General features: G+C 37.7%; 1 protein-coding gene across 2 annotated transcripts; it reads right to left on the reverse strand.

Moving 5' to 3' along the window:
* Nucleotides 1–48: 48 nt before the first annotated feature.
* slc38a5b (solute carrier family 38 member 5b) lies at nucleotides 49–17536 on the reverse strand. Of its 2 annotated transcripts, none has more exons than XM_056773318.1 (16): nucleotides 17362–17536; nucleotides 9343–9482; nucleotides 8635–8704; nucleotides 8441–8556; nucleotides 7834–7907; nucleotides 7521–7613; nucleotides 6720–6801; nucleotides 6295–6377; nucleotides 6041–6099; nucleotides 5509–5625; nucleotides 5228–5307; nucleotides 4777–4877; nucleotides 3646–3770; nucleotides 3370–3514; nucleotides 1795–1898; nucleotides 49–1683 (listed from the first exon to the last, which is right to left on the reverse strand). In XM_056773318.1, exons 2-16 carry the CDS (start codon nucleotides 9399–9401, stop codon nucleotides 1579–1581), a joined length of 1413 nt encoding a protein of 470 aa, XP_056629296.1. In that variant the 5' UTR covers nucleotides 9402–9482; nucleotides 17362–17536; the 3' UTR covers nucleotides 49–1578. The 2 variants fall into 2 exon arrangements, with proteins under 2 accessions (XP_056629296.1, XP_056629297.1); XM_056773319.1 differs by lacking the exon at nucleotides 17362–17536 and adding an exon at nucleotides 15860–16177.
* Between the last annotated feature and the right edge of the window lie 900 nt (nucleotides 17537–18436).

Consider the following 18436-nt stretch of genomic DNA (forward strand, 5'->3'; position numbering starts at 1 on the left):
TCAACCCCTAGTCAATGTACACAAATAAAAAAATACATATTGCACCTATTTAATACTGACTGTACTATCTTTATTGAAAATGACAGGTACAAAGTCAAAGGTCAAGTAACCCAAAGGACAAATGTAAAAGCAGCAGAAAATAACTTATTCAACCGCTGACTGTCTTTGGATTCTCACATAAACTGTAAATCTTTGGCACCTTTACTACACAAAGTCATTTAAATACTGTGCATTTTCATGAAACAAAATAAATATACATTAAAAAAATCTGTAAATGGGGGGGCTGCCATTATGTTATACTATTAGCAATGGCCTGAGCTGTCTACATAAGACCACGAGGAAAAAGCTGTTATTTACTGTAATGACATGTACAGCCATTTAATTTTTAACTTTAATGCATGGTTCAAATTTTAATATACATGATAGTTTTAAAACAAATACTTAACTCTTTATAAATGTCTGCAGGTAATGTTTTTGGTTTTATTTCTAAGTTAAGTAGTTCTTGTTGTTAGTTTTTTACCCCAAAATTATTACTTTCTTGGGGTATATTTTGTATGTCATCAAATGTTCAGTAAAAGTATAAATAAATTGTATCATGTCAGCCAGTGAAAATATGATACATGTGACCCCAGACTGTGATAGGAAAAATCACATTAATTCACAGTGTCTGCACTGGACGTCTTTGAGAATCACAGCATTGTAATGAAGCACCTCATCAAGTAGAGTTTTTCTCCACACATAGTAATTTATCCGACCTACAACTCCACGTACCTCACATTTAACTAAATAAAAACTTCAGACGAAACAAATCTGAGTATAAAGCTGATTTTCTGTTTTAACAATTCACAATGATGTTGGTGATATCGCACAATATTTTAGGACCAAGTTTTAAGTCGACTAAAACAATTTTTTTATCAATTTCATAAGCAGCAGTTTGAATATTGGATATAAAAGCTTACTGATTCATTTCAGGCTTGTAGCTTTTATTAAAGCTACTCTGAGATGGTGAATCTTTTCCTAATTATCTTCCTAGTTTTTCTGAATCACATCGTATTGTGGTGGACCAGAATTGTTGCATGAAAACATGTTGCAGTTTCAATTTCCTTGGTTTTGGACTCTGGGACCATTGCCTGTGGTTTGATATGGGCAACAGATGATAGTAAGTTTGGGTAGTGATGTAGTGAAGAACTTATTTCCTATAGTCTCCATCAGATAATACCTTAAACCTCTCCATTAATTTACTTTGGATTCTGCCTTATGTTATGCCTGTTGTTCAACACAATTTTAAAGAGTTTGGTTGGCTTCCATCAACAACACAAACATCAGTTATCAATTAGAAGCATTGTAGGAGAAACGACTGTGTGCCGGATCACAGTCTGAAACAGCCTCAAAATGGCATGACATGCCACATCCCCTGGAAATCCTCCACCTAATCTTTCTTAACTCAGTGGGACAAAACATCTGAGGTGAGATGGGTCCAGCCTGTCAGTGATGGCCTTCTCTCATGTTCAGGAGCGAAGGGGAGGTGGTGTTCTTCTAAGCAGGCTGTTCGGACCCTTACAATCTTGCGGTTGAAGATTAGTGGCCTCCTCCACTTCGGTTCTCCCCATAGATCCAGTCCAGGACGATGAACGTCAAGCTCATGGACATGAAGATGAAGCCCAGAGCGGTAAAACAAGCAGCCTGAAGTGGAAGAAAACCATGAGCTTATGATGTTTGATAACTGAGGCAACGTTGAACTCACATCCTTGTCCGTAATTCAAAATGTTATCAGGATGCGAGGCCACGACTTACTTGAATCTTTGGCCTTGAATTCATTGGCTCCTGCTCTGTGGAAACGATACGGATGTAGAACAGACCCGGAAGGATGAAGATCAGGCTCGGAGCAGAGGTTGCACCTGTAAAAAAACAATAAAGCTATAATTTATACTTTATATTAAAGTAATGCATTAAATGTATGAAACTTGAATGCTCTTTTAAGGAGGCATGAATTAAAATTTCAATTTTAACCCGAGCTTTTGTTATATAAGAGGGATCATATTCACGCGAAAATGATGTAAGTGTCAGAACTGAAAATGCCCTTGTTACTGAGATTACATCTCTTCTTGAGACCAGGCCCAGCGAACGCCAGGTTCTGGAACGCAACTATCTGTTATGGTTCTGGTATCCTTCTTTGTCTCCCTCTACTGGTTTCACTCTTCTCAGCTGTTTCTAGTTTGCTATCAGCATTTGTTAATTTTCTCACACCTGTTCTCCTTTCCCTCTGATTGTGTTTGCTACTTCTAGCTTCATTTTCCTGCTTCGTTGCCGGATTATTTCCAAGAGTCATCCATGCAGAGGCTTTCTCGGCGGTCTATGTTCCTGTGTAGTCGGAGTTCTGTCTGGATCCGGTCTGTACTATTTTTTACCCTGTGTTTGCTGATCATCGGGTTGTTTTTGTACTCTGTCCAGTTTACCTGCTGATGTCTGCCAGCCTGAGTTATCCACCTGCCAGCCGTGTGTTGTCTCTCCCCGGAGAGACTGAGGCTTCTCGTCGCCAGACCTTTTCCGTTTGCTGAGTTTTTGTTTTTTGTCATGTGGATAGTTTTATAAGCCTTGTGTTGACGGCTGTTGCTGGAATTTATCTCCGAAGAGGATTTCTGTTTTTTTGGACTGTTGCTTACCTTTATTAAAGTCTTCTTTCTGGCATTTCGCTTTTGGGTCCTTTCTCACAGTCCTAACAACTATCTATGACGATGGAGCGTTTGTTTGTTTCATTTCTCCTAGAATTCCTTTGTGAACCATGCACAGGTCAACACTGAATTTGTGGAGAGTTTAAAATTTAAAAGCAGCGCTGTGCCTTCAATATTGGATCCGATAGGATTTGCGCAGCAATCTTATTTGACAAATATTTTGTACTATGCGTCACTATGCTTTGTTAGCGATCGCTTGATGTACCCTGAGCACTATTCACACAAGATTAGTATTACCTGGGGACCTCTAATCATTTGTAATAATTGCAGAGGTTGTCTGTGATCTTAAGCCGGTGCGAATCGGGATCTCTGTGATTTGATGGGCCCATATATAATTTTTCAAGGTTTTATCCACCGTTTGTGAATTATGGTATTTTTTTCGGGTGCTGGATGATATCCATAAGTTACCGGGAGTCTCCCGTTTGTTTATTTATCTTGGAAACTCTCATAACCCGCAATCTTGGTGATATTTGTCTGGTTCGGGACACTGGTCTCTAATGCTGACAGGTTCGGTCCTATATCATCTGAACGCAATACAACTATACTCCTATAACAGTATTAAACAACAAACAAGCCCAGTTCATCAGACCTTTAAAGGGCTTAGATACAATTGTACTCAATTTCTTTATGTACTCACCAATGATGCCGAAGATGTCACGAATATTGGGCACGAAGATGACGAGCAGGTTCACAACAAAAAGCAGACACAATGCAATGAGGACGTGACGCACCCAGTGGAAGGGCTTATCAGGGAACAGAAGCTGAAGAATAGCTCTGCGAATCTGAAAGGGGGAACAAGACAAAGACCAAAATTAAATCTCAATCATTATCATCATCAGTTATAAGTTTGTTGTGGCATTATATTGACAAGTAATAAGCAGAAAGGTGGGGCAGATAACATTTTTCCTATTACCGGGAAGAGAACAACAGGAACAGTTAAAGTGACGGCCACCAGCACTGCCAGACGCACACAAAGAATGAGAATGTCCAGGGGATCCACCTTGCTGTAGGTGTGCAGAAGTTCTGCCTCTGTGTTCACTGTCAAACAGGAAAAAAACTTTCATTGCCAATAACTTTAGACATCTTTCAAGACGTTTAGACTGCAAACAACATGATTAATGTAAAACAAATATAGCAGGAGTTTGTATGACACTAACCGGATACTGGAAAGAATTAAGAGACCATTTCAAAAAAAAAAAAAAAATCTGAATGTACTATTTATAGGTATGTGTTTATGTAAAACAATCATTTTTGTTTCATTCTGTGAAACACTAACAATATTTTTCCCAAATTTCTATTTGCATTTATTTATACAAAATGAAAACTGGAGGTCCAAATAACAGAAAAGGTGGTCTTTATTTTGTCCAGACCTCAAATACTGCCAAGAAAACAAGTTCCTATTCACTTTTAAGCAAAACAACAGTAATATTTCCAAAATATGACAACAGTTTTCAGTTTTGTTATGCTGTCAGTATATCACATTGCTGTTGGATGATTTTATGTCACTCCTGAGGTTTTATTTTGTTGAAATTCAACAGATGCTGGACTGGAATGGCCACAATACAGTACATCTAGAAATGCTGATTAGATGAAAATGTGGAATGGTCTCTCAATTTTTTTTAGCAGCTGTATAAGCAATGTCTTTAACTTCATTTAAGTGTACACGGTTAATAAAAAAAGAAATGATTCTTGATTGACAGCCTCTGTAAAGTCAATACTAACACAATTCCTAAGATTAATGTCTTGTATTTAAAAAGTGATTTTGGGATAGAGTAAGGGTAGCAATTAAAATGATACATCAGCCTGTTCTCATAGGAATTCATAACAATTTTACGAGGAGGCTAATTCGTAAAATTTGCATGAAGTGAATCGAACAAAAACTTAATTAAGGAAACAAAATGATGAAGTTCCAGAACTAACCCTTACTGGCACAAAAGCAAATCAGACAAAATCGTATGAATTCCTACAAATTAGCTGCTTCGTAAAACAGTCATTTATTGGACATGGACATGATTTTTGTTCATTTAAAATCCAGAATGCTTACAATAAAAGGTGAGGTAGCCAAAGATGGCAGTGAGCAGATACATGACAAACATCCCCAGGATGGACACGTTGGCAATGGCCTGCATGCGTCTCTTTGTGGGACTAGAAGTGTCAAAACAACAACCATAAAGACCGTAAACAACCCAAAATAAACAACCCAGATTAACTTTTGACTCATATTTCCCTTTTCCAACAAAGTAACAGAAACACTTCCTGTTAAATCAGATAAACATCGTGTATGCAGAAACACATCTTATCTTACGTTATCGTAAAGTAGAACAGAGATTTTAAATGTGAAAAAACATATTCATGGTCTAAATTCATACTTTGGGACATAACACAGTATTGAATGCTGTATGTATATTTTCCTTCCTCAGTAAGTGTCTGTCAAAAGAATTTCAATTGGGAACACTTTCAATATGTTTTTCACAGCATGTGTGTTCTGAACATACTTGCGCAGTTCAGTGTAGATGGGCAGCACCTCAGGGTGGCAGACAAAAGCAAAAGCCAAAATTGGAACAGTGTAGGCCGTCTGTATGACAAACAGAATGACTGTTCTTACACTTACATCATACTGAAAGTACATGTCGCTTGGCAACATTATTCAACATCTACATATACACAGTATTTCCCTCATGTTAGGAACAGCTCTATGTGCTCTACTGTAAGACAAATAGTCTCGGTTGAAGATCATAAAGAGTTAAAATTACTTTTGCCGTGTTTATTTCCTGACCTGCTGGTTGATGGTGAAGTATTTGGCTTCACATTCGTCTTCCATAGATATGTTTACTGCAGTGTGGTTTGTGAAACCGTCGTAAGGACAGGGGATGTTAAACTTTTTATAGATGACCTGTGGAAATCAGAGGTAAAGAGAAAGAAAAGTGAAAGAAAGTGAAAGTATGCAATACAGACAGAGAGACAGAGAGAGAGAGAGAGAGGGAATGTTAATAAAGCAACTATCACAGGATGGAGAAGAAGAATAAAGGCTCTCTGAATTTCACATTGGTCAACATCATAGGCATTTAAAAGATCTCCATATTGGGCAGTATGTGGACCATCGCATTTTAATTGAACTGAACAATTTATAGAACTTTTTATATATTTTTTTCGTTCATTTATTTATTTTTTGTAGCCCAATTTGTATTGCTTGCAGCTCTAATGTACATCTTTACAACGTTACTGTCTATCTTTACTAGAACAGTGCACAAGCCACAGAATTAAGTCAACATATTATCTTATAGGTCGACACCTCCCACATCACTTACTGAAATCAGAAAGAAGACCATACACGACAGAGAGAACCCACTGGTGTAGCCCAGGTACCCTGCAACAAATAACAACCATTATTCCAATATCAGCTCACTACCTATCATTTAGATTACATTAAGTTACAAATCAAATCTTATACTAGATCGTTGAAATTAGATTTATTAAACCACAGCAAAAGGCTCAATCAATATAATTCTGAATTAAATAACAAAATGTGTAAGCAGTTCAAACACTGAACAGAATAGCTTACCAAGTTGTTTCATCAGAGCAAGTGGCAAAATGACACATATGGACACAATGACGATCAGATAGTTGCCGTTCTGGAACCATTCACTCAAATAAAAGAGAATAAAAAAGTAAGATTAAACCGGATCCAGTGTCAAAGTGAATGTTTTTATGTACTTTATATTTCAACAACACATTGTGGATTTGGAATGCTCTGCATTCTGAATCATGTCCAGACTAAGAGTAATAGTGAGGTTTGTATAAGAAGGTTTAAATAAACAAAGAGACTGTAATACTACCGGTTTAACAGATGACATTTTGACATTTTGAACAGAGACGCTATTATTAGTTTAGCATGGTACTTTGAATGACCTGCAATTTTTTTTAATTCTTTGGTACATTTAATTAGATTAATTATGGGATCATGGGGAAAATGATGTTTTTTCTCACCCACTGCTGTGTTGAAGACCAAGGAAAGCTTGAATGACTAGAGGTAACTCATATTTCACAATGAAGAGGTAGCTAGACATTGCTAAAAGAAAAAGAAGGTCATATTAACAACCGTACTTTTTTATGACTAAGAGTACACTGCAGTACACTGACTTGTTTTCGAGGGTTAGATCACCCCAAAATTAAAATTCTGTCAATATTTACTCACCCTGTTGTCATTTCAAGCCTGTATGAGTTTTTGCAGAACACAAAAGAAGATATTTTGAAGAATGTGAACAACAGCGGTACGCATTGACTTGCAAACTATGGTGAGCAAATGATGACAGAATTAAAATTTTTGGTTGAACTATCCCTTTAAATCTGACTTGTACCGTATATTTCATAGGGCAATAATGGGGGGCCTCAGAAAGGAGTATTTTCAACAGGACTCATAATCCGACCTTGTGCATGGCAGTAATAAAAATACTGTTACCTAATGTGAACTACAAAACCACAGTCTGTTCCGCTCTAACTTTAGAGTGGTGAAGACATTACAAATATATTGCAATGCCACAGGCAGGACAATAAAACTCTTGTTACATGGTCTGAGAGAGGACGTTACATAACAATGCCCTGCTAATATTTCATGCGAGCCTTCTTTATACAGCCTTTATAAATATAAATGCATGATGCTTTTGATTTAATACCAACTATATATTATTATGGTAAGATAATGGATATCTTGTAATAAGGGTTTACTATTACTGTATCATTTTACAGTATTCAAACAGTAAAGTAGAAAAACAGAGCTCTCCAACTGACCACCAATGTTGTGTATGGTTATGACAACAGCTGCCAGTATTTTTCCTGGGTGTCCAAATGCACGCTTGCCAAGTTGTTCATAAGCACGAATCCCTATACAGAAAACATCACAGGTTAGTTAATAATGATTCTGCGTGATAAACCCACCCACTCAAATTCTTAAGAAAAAAACAAAATGTTAGCTTTTGAAATTACATTTTTGAGAAATTAACTGTTTACACAGAAATAATATTATAATTATTTCAATCAAAGTGACTAACTGTGACTTTCAAAGTTATAACTGAGACATTTCAAATCATATTATCGGCCATACCCACAACCCCTGCACACTTCAGGAGAAGATGGACAGAGTATGATGACAGGACAGCAATGGACGTCAACAAGATCCTATGGATGGCAATGAGAAAAGATGACACTTTAAATTAATGTAAAAAAAACGTTGTAAGTATTCTCTGACTGATACTGTTGAAACATTTTTACTTATTAAGTGCCAGGCTTGTTGTCTTTGCTTCAGAAAAAAAACAATTAAATTGTTTAAGGCAGAGATTTAAGTCTGTTTTATCCTAACATGCTCCAGTTCTCCCGGACAACAAGCAGCCTACCAAAGCTATGGAAGCATGTACATAAAGAATATGGGCATTGCTCAATTCCTAGACCTTCTTCTAACATTAGTCATGAAACACCTGCACAATTCACATGCAATGAATTGAGAGAATAGCACATTTCAAAAGTGTTTTTACTCTTCTAATCATAGAATGTAAAAATAAGAGAATGTAACATTATAATGATATGAAAAATACAACAGATGGCAGATCTTTGGGTGAAAAATTTGGGAATACTGCACGATCCATGTATATACCATCCATGACAGGATAACAAATAAACTATTAAGACACAGAGAGGATTAAGGTGTGACTCACAAGAAAAGGACGATACCAGTGTTGGACATGGCATAGGACAGCCCCAGAATCCCACTGCCCATGATGGCATTGCTGAGGTTGAAGACAGACATTCCAAATGAGGTCTTTCCTTCAAACTGACAGAAAAAAACTGATATCAGTGGAAAAGCAAGAGAAATATAGCTTCACGCAAACAGCTTGATTTCTACACTTACATCTGTAAACTGAGGTGGTTTTCCGCCATCACTCTTGTGTGGTAAAAACTCCTCCTGTTCAGTTGACTCTCTTTGTGTATCAGAAAATATACGAAAAATTGTTATAGATTACGAAATATAAAAGCTTATAAAACAATTATCAAGACAAAGCAGTTCCTGTTCACACTGTGAACACTTCCTCTTTGTTACAACTCTTGTAGGTGAGAGATAAAAAAACATTGGAGGAAGATCAACTTAAAAAAAGTGTGGTTTCTGAGACCCAGACACTTTTCAACTTTGTAAAACAATTAAGATGTTGTTTGGCTGCCAACATTCTTCAAAATATGTTCTTTTGTGTTAGGGAGAACTGTCGCTTTACCAGTTTAGCATGTATAATATACTATTTTGACCTTTAAACCCAAGGTGCGTGCTCATGAAATGAGGGCTCTTGTGGAATGCTGAAAAATTTCTCAATCCCTTTAAAATTATATATTTCTGGGTTCTATGTTTTCCAGGCTAATTTTACATCAACACAAATATTTACTTAAACACATATTTCTTGTTTTCTAAAGGTGTATACTTCAGGAACTAAAGGTGTGTGGGCTTTGGTTGAGAGATTTTGGTTTGCATACACGTCAACAGAAAATGTTAGTGTCAGATTCAGTTCTGACTGAAAATAAGACCTTAACTGTTATAAATACGGAACAAAAAATAATGAATAACACATACCCCTCTTCAAGCTGTTGAAAGTCTTGGTGGTGACCGTTTGTTAGTTTCTGAAGTTCCATTGTGCTTTTATTTATTTATTTTTCTCTTTAAGGAAGTGAAAAGGTTGTCCTGTTAAGCTGAGTGGTAGGTTTCCTTTTTGTCTGCAAGAAAAAGAAAAAACAGCATTTCATCAGTTGAGTTTAAATTGCTAGAACAATAAGTATTAACACATTTTGTAAACATTGTACCAATCTCAGTTAATAAATGTATGGCCTAGCCTCCATTCATTTACTATTTAGGTGCTATTTCCAATATTCTATCTCTTGTAATTCAACAGGATACCGTGAGAGTGGTCAAGACGTGGCGGATTGTTCAGGAAACATGAGGTCCATGTGTCCAATTCCCACTACCTCTATTCTGATTGGCTGTTAAGTGGTCATATTTTTAGGGTTAAAAGTGCACAAGGATCTCTGACGATCTGCAACTGGGGGTTTATTTCTTTATTTTGCACTTTTTAACTACGTAGATGAAAATTTAAATAGGAAGGCAGAAATTACAGTACAACATTTGGGAAATCACGTATGCAAAACACTGCTGTAGCAGTTATGGGTGTTACGTATGCATTTGACACATCACCAGTACATATTGCACAGTTTGGAGCCATGGCCCATGTTAAACCTAAACATCCTTTCATGTTGTGGGTTTTTGTGTTGCCATGTCACTCATCCCAAACATCAAATGGTGAAACATCCTCTGGATAAATGTGGGAATATGGTGGTGAGAATTGAAGACTACTTCTGTTCTTCGTAATTTTGTCTGACATCAGCCAGATCAGTTCCGATCAGATGGTTCTGTTGTTGAAATTTACGGGATCTGTTCTACTTGCTTGGAATAAAGGTGCAGTATGTGACTCAACCAACTCTACTAGAAAAATGTTTCTTGTCGTGTGTATGCGACTTATCTCACACGGTCACCAATACGCAAAAGAAGAAAGAAAATCCTGCGGTAATGCCTGGTTGACACTATTAAAAAATATGTAAACAAATATCAGATCTGAGTGTGTGTAGGACCCTGCGAAAAGACTGTGGGAGGAAGCAACAGGGGATGCATCTGCAATTCAGTCACATTCAGTTGAATACGTGGCTCTGGCTTGAGGTTTGGAGAGTATCCAGCGCTCCCTTGCAGATTGAGTTCCCTGGCTGACTTTCCAGCACAATCTTTGACACTGGTGAGAGCCTGATAAGATGTGCTGTAATAACAAACTGCCAACACATGGTGATTCACATATCGGTCTTTCCTCATATGCATTAAAGAAATCTTGCAATAGCTTTAGATTTATAAAATGGAAAGTATCTAAGTTTAAGTATGTTACCATGTGACTTTATGGGGTCACTGAGACTTATTTAGAGAATAGTTTTGTGATTATCCTGACTGCGTCTGAAACTGCAGTGCATATTTAGTTAAACACTAAGTAACATTTAAAAGGTGTCTAATGTGACAAAATAATTGCATTATTTATTATAATTGTTTGGCCATAGCAATTTACAGACACACATCAAAAGTCATACTGTAGGTTCACCACTACCATGCCATGAACTTTACCTAATTAATAGATTGTCGACATACAATTACTAAAAGTTAGAATTCAGTTGCAAACCGAAGATGCTTACCTTTTGTAAGTTGTCATGGTAAAATTCTACAAAGTATAGCAAAATTCATGTGTCATACATCAGCGTGAATGCAAATCTTAAGGTTATCTGCTGGTAGTAATTGGATAATCTGTAACGTTATTATAGCTTATGCCACATGTACGCAAATGAATATAACTAACATTTTAAATAGGGTTATATACATTGACATGAGTAAATGCATTAGCAGACAAGGAGCAATACAGTTTTTCAGCATTTTTTATCATTTAATATTATTTATCAATTGTTTGGGTTAACATGTTAACCTAATGTTAACAGTTTAAACTATTTGATTTAAATATTAATTATGTATGAAGATGAACTAAGAATAATAAAGGCTATAAAAATCAGGTTCATTGTAAGTTGTGTGTTAGCTAATGCATTAGCAATAGAGATGCACAGATTGCAATTTTCTTTGCCGATTCAAATTTTTGTAGATTGCGATTTTATATCCACAGACTATAATTGACAGTATATAAAAAACATTAACTTTTCTTCAATACACCTTTTTTATCATTACATAAATTATTGAACATTACAATTTCCCTAAATACAGTTTTACAACCTTTGTAAAATTAAATTAAAGATTAAATTAAAGAATCTTCTCTTGCCCATATAACTCTTAAATTGAAGAACTCTGTGACTGAAAATAAGTATAAATAATAAAATATAACTAAACTTAATCACTTAATCGACCTTTTTCATTTTTGTACTCTCACAAAAGTCTAAGATAACAATAAAATACTTCAATGTTATTGTTGTCTGTTTCTGTTTATGAAACTATCATTGCTTTATATTATTTTTTCTGGAATGTAAAATAACTTGTCTTAACTTGGGTCTGTAGTCCTAAAAGAAGTGGGTTGATTTTAGCTGCCACTTCAATAAAAAAGTAAAAAGTGAATTCTACTCTAAATATGTATGTATTTGCCCTTATTTGTGTTAGTAAAGAACTCAATCAGGAATACATCACAAATATTGGTAGATTTATTCATTTTTATAGTTTTGATTTTTTCAAGTCATGTTGAATTTCAATTTACCTTAGTGTAATGACCAAAGTTTTAACGTAAGACAATCAATCGGGTTGAATGGAATTTACATTTGTTTTACACATAGTGAACGACTTCAACATGAGTTTAGCATGTGTCAGAGTTAAGCATCACAGTAAGCATATAGTACATACCCGAAGTAGACGGAGCAACGAAGGTGAACTACTTTACAGTCAAATAATGAAGGGGTTATCGCCAGTCAGCGCAGCCCAGAATTTTTTTTAATGGACCTGTGATGAACAGACACCTGTGAGAGCTTAAGTCACCTCGCTCATCTCTGGCTAATCGCCGGAGAGCCCACAGCTTCCCAGGTAGCAGAAAAGATTGTGGCCGACCGCCTCCTGTGAGCCCTGCCCCGCCGTCTCCCCCACCCTGTTGGCATGCGCGGCCCCACCACCTTCCGAGGCCTGGTCGAGTCAGTGGAGTTGGCAGAGACATCGGCAGCCCGTGAGGCTGGAGAGAGAGGGATGCTGCTGCCCCGGAGGGTGAATCCACGATGGCGACCACCGGAGAGCACCTCACGACCAGGTAACGGACCAGCGGCCCCCACACCCGTTGACAAGCCGATGCCAACGGTGCCGGCTACCCCGGGAGTGGACGGCAGGTTGCACCGTACACCGGTCGACCCCTCCCAGAGCTCCCAGGCGGATCTTACTCATCAACGGTCGGCCTGTTACAGCCACTCTGGATTCGGGAAGCTACGTGACGTTGACCCAAGCCGGCATCGTCCCGCCCCACGCCAGAGGGCCTCCTGGAGTGGACATTATACCATCATGGAGAAGTTTGGGCCGATCAACTACCGTGTTCGTCAGCTGGGACGCCCGGGAAGAGAAGGCATACCACATCAACCTGTTGAAGAGATGGATAGCGCCGCCAGCCCAGATGGCCGCCATCGAGAGGCCCGGGCAGACTAGAATCATCCACCATGAGATTCGGACCCCACTTGGCCTCGTCATCAGGCAGCGTCCCTACCGGGGCCCAGAGGCTCACCAGCTGGCTATAGAAGAGGAGATCACCCGCATGAAGGATCTAGGCGTAATAGAGCCTTCCCGCAGCCCCTGGTCGAGCCCCATCGCGATGGTCCCCAATCCCGATGGCAAAGCCCCCCCCTCACCAGCAACTCCCTCAGTCTAGCCGCAGGATGTCCCGCCTACCTAGTCGATGCTAAGGGTCTGGGAGTGTGGCGAGTCACCCCCGGCACAATCAGCGTCGCCATGGGAACAGATGGAATTAACGAGGCAGAGCTGCTGGTGGTCAACATCTCATCTCCGCCGGCATAAAAGTCAGTTTCACAGAAGGCACGGTGAGGTACGACTCCATAACATGAATTGTCTAATGATTGTCTCCCCTGTCATCTCTCAGGCTCAGACGACTGACGACCGGCAGCTGCCGCGGACCCATGCACCTACCTTCACTCCTTTACCAAGGACAAGCAAGCCACGGTTCACCGCCCCTCAACGTTGCGTCACCACCCAGAGCCCTTATCCCGCACTTCCTCAATGGCCACGGGCTGCTCCTATCAATAAATCCCCCTCCGGGGCGTATGAACGGTGATTTGTTGCACTTGTCGTTTCTCTACCTGTCACACCATGTATACAAAGAATACTTACATGTTCAAATATACACATCACTTCTACACATTCACAGGTGGTGTTAAAGTGATAGTTTACCAAAAATACCTGAATGACTTTCTTTCTTCTGCAGAACACATAAATTAGATATTTTGGGGTTATTTTAAGGTTGATAATCGGCACCTATTCACTTGCATTGGTTAGAAGTGAATGGGTGATAGCGCTGTTCAGTTACTAACTTTCTTCAAAACATCTTCTTTTGTGATTTTTTTTGGTGAACTAATACTTTAAGTGTGTCATTTGACCAGAAGCAATCCAGTAGAACTACAGAAATAACATACAGTGATAAATAACATAATAAACATGCAGTATTAAAAAACATGTCATTTGACAATGCAAGTAGCATGACTGTATGACAATCAACAATCACTATATAAAACTTTAACAAACTACAAGTTTAACCATGAAGCAATTTGTCCAGTCACAATGTTGACATGACAAATTGAAGTCATGTGTATAACACCATCTAAACAAAAGTACAACATTCCAAAAGCAGGCATATGTTACGCCCCACAAACACAAAATGATTCCTTCATACACATCACTGACAAAAATAACTGAGAATTCCTTCTAACTTGCCTACTTCTTGCTGTTAGACCGACTAACAGCAAAAATCTTCCCAGCTTTCATGGAAAAATCTGTTATAAATCGCACACTTTGTCCGCTGATTAATGTCACACTCACTCATATGCAAAGAATTTTACTCAAAAGGCCTACATGGAAGGGAGAAAAGTTTAACCTCTCAACTACAGAGACCACCTTTCCAATATGTGCCTGATCAAGTATGAAAAACTAGTTTGACCGGATTGTCTGCTACCTGGGGCAGTTTATCATAGCGCGGCACTGGTTGACTTTCTGTAATCCCACGTTTTTAGACTTTTAAATGTTATATGGACAACCGTTTATTTAGACTCAATAAGTTATTTGTTTAACCTTTTAAGCACTTTGTTAAACCAGTTAGGGTGAGCTGTGGGTACACTGAGGGGTAGAGAGAGAGAGAGAGAGAGAGAGAGAGGTGGGGGAGGGTGAGTAAAAGAGTATGGTGAGGAGTATGTGAGAAAGCATAACTTTACCCTTTACTTGCTTCCAGGGAATTAAACTTAAACGGATAGTTCACCCAAAAAGGAAAATTCTGTCTTCATTTATTCACTCTTAAGTTGTTCTGTTGAACTCAAAAGAAGATATTTTGAAAAATGTAGGAAAGAAAACCGTTTTGGGGCACTTTTGACTACCACTGTAATTTTCTTACTATGGTAGTCAATGCTGGCCAAGAACTGTTTGGCTATAAGCATTCTTCCAAATATCTTCATTAGTACAAAGAAACTTGTACAGATTTGGAACAACTCGGGTAACTAAATGATGACAGATTTTACGTCAGTGAACTGCCCCTTTAAATATGGCAAATAAACAACATTTGTCACTTTTAGTCTGTCTATATGTTTGAAGCACTATATACTATGGTTGCCTTAAAAGTTGATCAAATTTATTATAATGAAATATTTGCATTTATTTTGACATATTTTAGTGTATAGTTAATAACTGGGACGAAAACAAAGGCGATTGGCTATTTAAAAAATGTGAATAAAGCCCCTTTCAATCTCAATACAATAGGAAATATGTCAACGAAGGGAGGGAAACAAAGACCAAACATCTTTACATTTTAATTGCACACCAAACATTACAACACGTGTGCAGTGTCCCTAAGAGAGAGAGAGCATTTTCACAGAATTCACGGCACAAGCGTGGACAGAATGTCCCCATTTGCCACCATCTATACTTTTCTCAGTCAGAGCTAAACAACTCTCTAAACTCTCTCTCCCCATTGCACTCACATTCCTGTCTTTGCCTTTCTTCCAATTTTTTGTAGTCCCTCCCTCATTCTCTACAGACTCTATACGTCCTACCTCTTACACTTCTGCCACCCATTTTATAGCCTTGACTGGAGGTGTATTAAAGCGCACAAGTGCTCTTTTATGGCAGACGCATCTACTTACGCTTGCTTTACCTTCCAGAGTACTTCCCTTGGGACACAATATGATCCCCTCTACTATGAGGCCGCATACATCTGTGCCGCAAAACCTCAAGCGAATCTAATATTAAAACCGCATTTACAGTCAGTTAAAAGCCAGATCTGGTCATTGTTATAGATCATACGATGCATTGTTGCACTCACCAATCTTTCTTCAGACTCATTTCCCCTGGTTCTTGCAGTGTGAGTTCAATATGACCAGGATATCCGTTTAAACCGTTTTAGGAAACCACTTGAGTTCAATCAATTGTGTGGGTCACAACTTCTGCATCTTTATTGTGCTTAAGGCAGCCCTGTCAGAAAATAACACGTTCCTTTTCGGTTTTCAACTGATAATGATTTCCTTTCTGATAACAACGGTATGCCGACACATTATGGGATGTTTTTTTTTTCATACTGTGAGGTGTTTTTAAGTCTGGTAAGCCACAGTATTTGTTACCACTACGATATAATTTAAAAACAAAGTGAAGTTATGAATTCAAGCCATATAAAATTTTTTGAGGCACATTCTTTTCTGGTTAAATTTAACTTTCACACAAACAGCAGTTCAAAATAACAGTCCTTCAGTTGCAGCATTAAACAGCATTCATCTGAATCTTTCTCAACCATAGATTAGTATATTATCTAACTATCACTCTCAACTAACTTGTTATAGCAATGTCAGATACTTTCATACTTTTAAATGTTTGCAGTCTCCCCTAGATCACAGAATAAACAACGGTTAACTGAGGTTTAATGAGATTTAATGTCTCTTTTCCAAATGTTCACAGAAAGTGACAACACATACTATAAACTATTTGAACTTATTAAATAGTCCAATAAAGGTGGGAAATTATACTTTTTAACATAAACAGACCTGATTCTTACTTTGCACTGAGGTGAAGTATTACATGTCAATGACAAAATACGATGGCAAATACGACGACAAATAATGGTTTCTGTAAATAACAATACAGACATCACTCCATTTATGAGCAACAGCAAGACTGTTTTAAGCATTATTTGTAAGAGAAGGTACACAAACGGTGTGGTGTACCTTAACAGTTTCCTCCAAACCTTGAAGTATGTCAGATTGTTGGCAACATGCTCATATTTCACAGAAAGATCTATTCCAAAGCAGAATACTTTACTTTTTTTTATATATCTTTTTTAATGTGTTTACACTGCTCACAAACAACATAGAACGCAAACTCTCAATGCACGAGCACATTATGGCAATCCTACACTGCACAACAAATCATGTAATGCTTCCAGTTAATTCTAGCACTGTGATACATGAAACCACATTACGTCATGAACAGTGTGAATAAAGTGATTTTCTTTGCACATCATGCATTTCTTCAAGCATTTTAGGCAGTAAATAAAAGATCCAAAGATCTTTTACCAGCATAAAGGTGACAGAGTAAAAAGCATACATGTCACAAAACCCAAACAAATCTTTACAATTGTGCAAAAAAGTCTTGAGTCTTGAAGAGCAATTAACTAAAATAGTAAGTTAAGTAACCACTTTAAAGTTATGAATATGTTAACAAAAATCCATTACGTCTTTAAAGCCACGAAGCCTTTTCTGTCAAAACCAGCAGTGGGGTTTTACAGTCCATGTGTTCAAGCAATACAGATCTCAGAAAAGAAAAACTCCTCCTCACCCTTTTAAAAGGCAATTGTTGTTTTCTCAAAGGCAGCTCCGGTGAAGCATTCTCTGAGAGCTTTTCTTGGATGCGGTGTTGCTTTTTATCCCGGTTTTAGTGAGGTTTATGTAAAGCCCAAGAGAAAGAGAGAAATACACTGTAAACTCACTGAAGAGTGTAGGGCAGAAGCAAGGGTGGGAAGCACATGGGAGGAAAAAATCCCTGAAAGGGGGGAGGGAGCTTCTCCAATACAGTCTCAAATTTCTTGTGATGTCACGTACAACAAGTATCTGCTGCAATGTTAAGACAAGGGACAGTTCAGTTTTTTCAATGGGCTATCTGTCACATGTCTTATATTCACATGTCATGCAATTCCCAAGAAGATTCACGTTTTGAGAGGAGAAAAGAACTTAAATAGTTTACGCTGGTAAAAAGTTTGATGATAAAGGAACTTTTGTTCTTCTGTTGCGTGCATGGCAAGAAATGCATTTTTAGTGTATATGACATTTTTAATGCATTCCAATTAATATCAATCAAACTGCAGTTGAGTTTGAATTAACTCCGAAAATACAGCTCCCTAACATAAAAAAACACCATTTAAACATGATAACATAATGAAAAAACATGATTTTTATTATCTAATTTTGTAACCAAACTCTTCATATACATACACACGCACGCACATATTTTTTTTTCAAGCAAAAATCAATGCAAAAATCTTTAGCAGATACCAGAAAGCCTCAGAAATTTCTGAGCAGAAATAAAAGAACCTGTTGGGATTGTCATAAACTGCTTTCCTCGACAGTGACAGGTGTGCATGCTTTAAAACTCTTTAAGAGAACGTGCTGTGCCTTTTTTATCCTGACACCCGAGGAACCAAAGTAAAATATAAAGTATATTTATATAAATAACTAAGAGATCACTATTCCAACAAAATTGACACATGCATAAGCATACACAACGAGTGATATTCAATAGTAAAACAGGCTTTACCATTCGCAAACACGCTAACAGCTTCTGTTTACGAGCCTGTTTTACTCTGAATATGACTTATTGTTTAATAACAAAACAAATATGAATAGTAGAATTTCGC

The sequence above is a fragment of the Triplophysa dalaica genome, chromosome 18, assembly GCF_015846415.1.
Source record: "Triplophysa dalaica isolate WHDGS20190420 chromosome 18, ASM1584641v1, whole genome shotgun sequence".
Taxonomy (NCBI): Eukaryota; Metazoa; Chordata; class Actinopteri; order Cypriniformes; family Nemacheilidae; genus Triplophysa; species Triplophysa dalaica.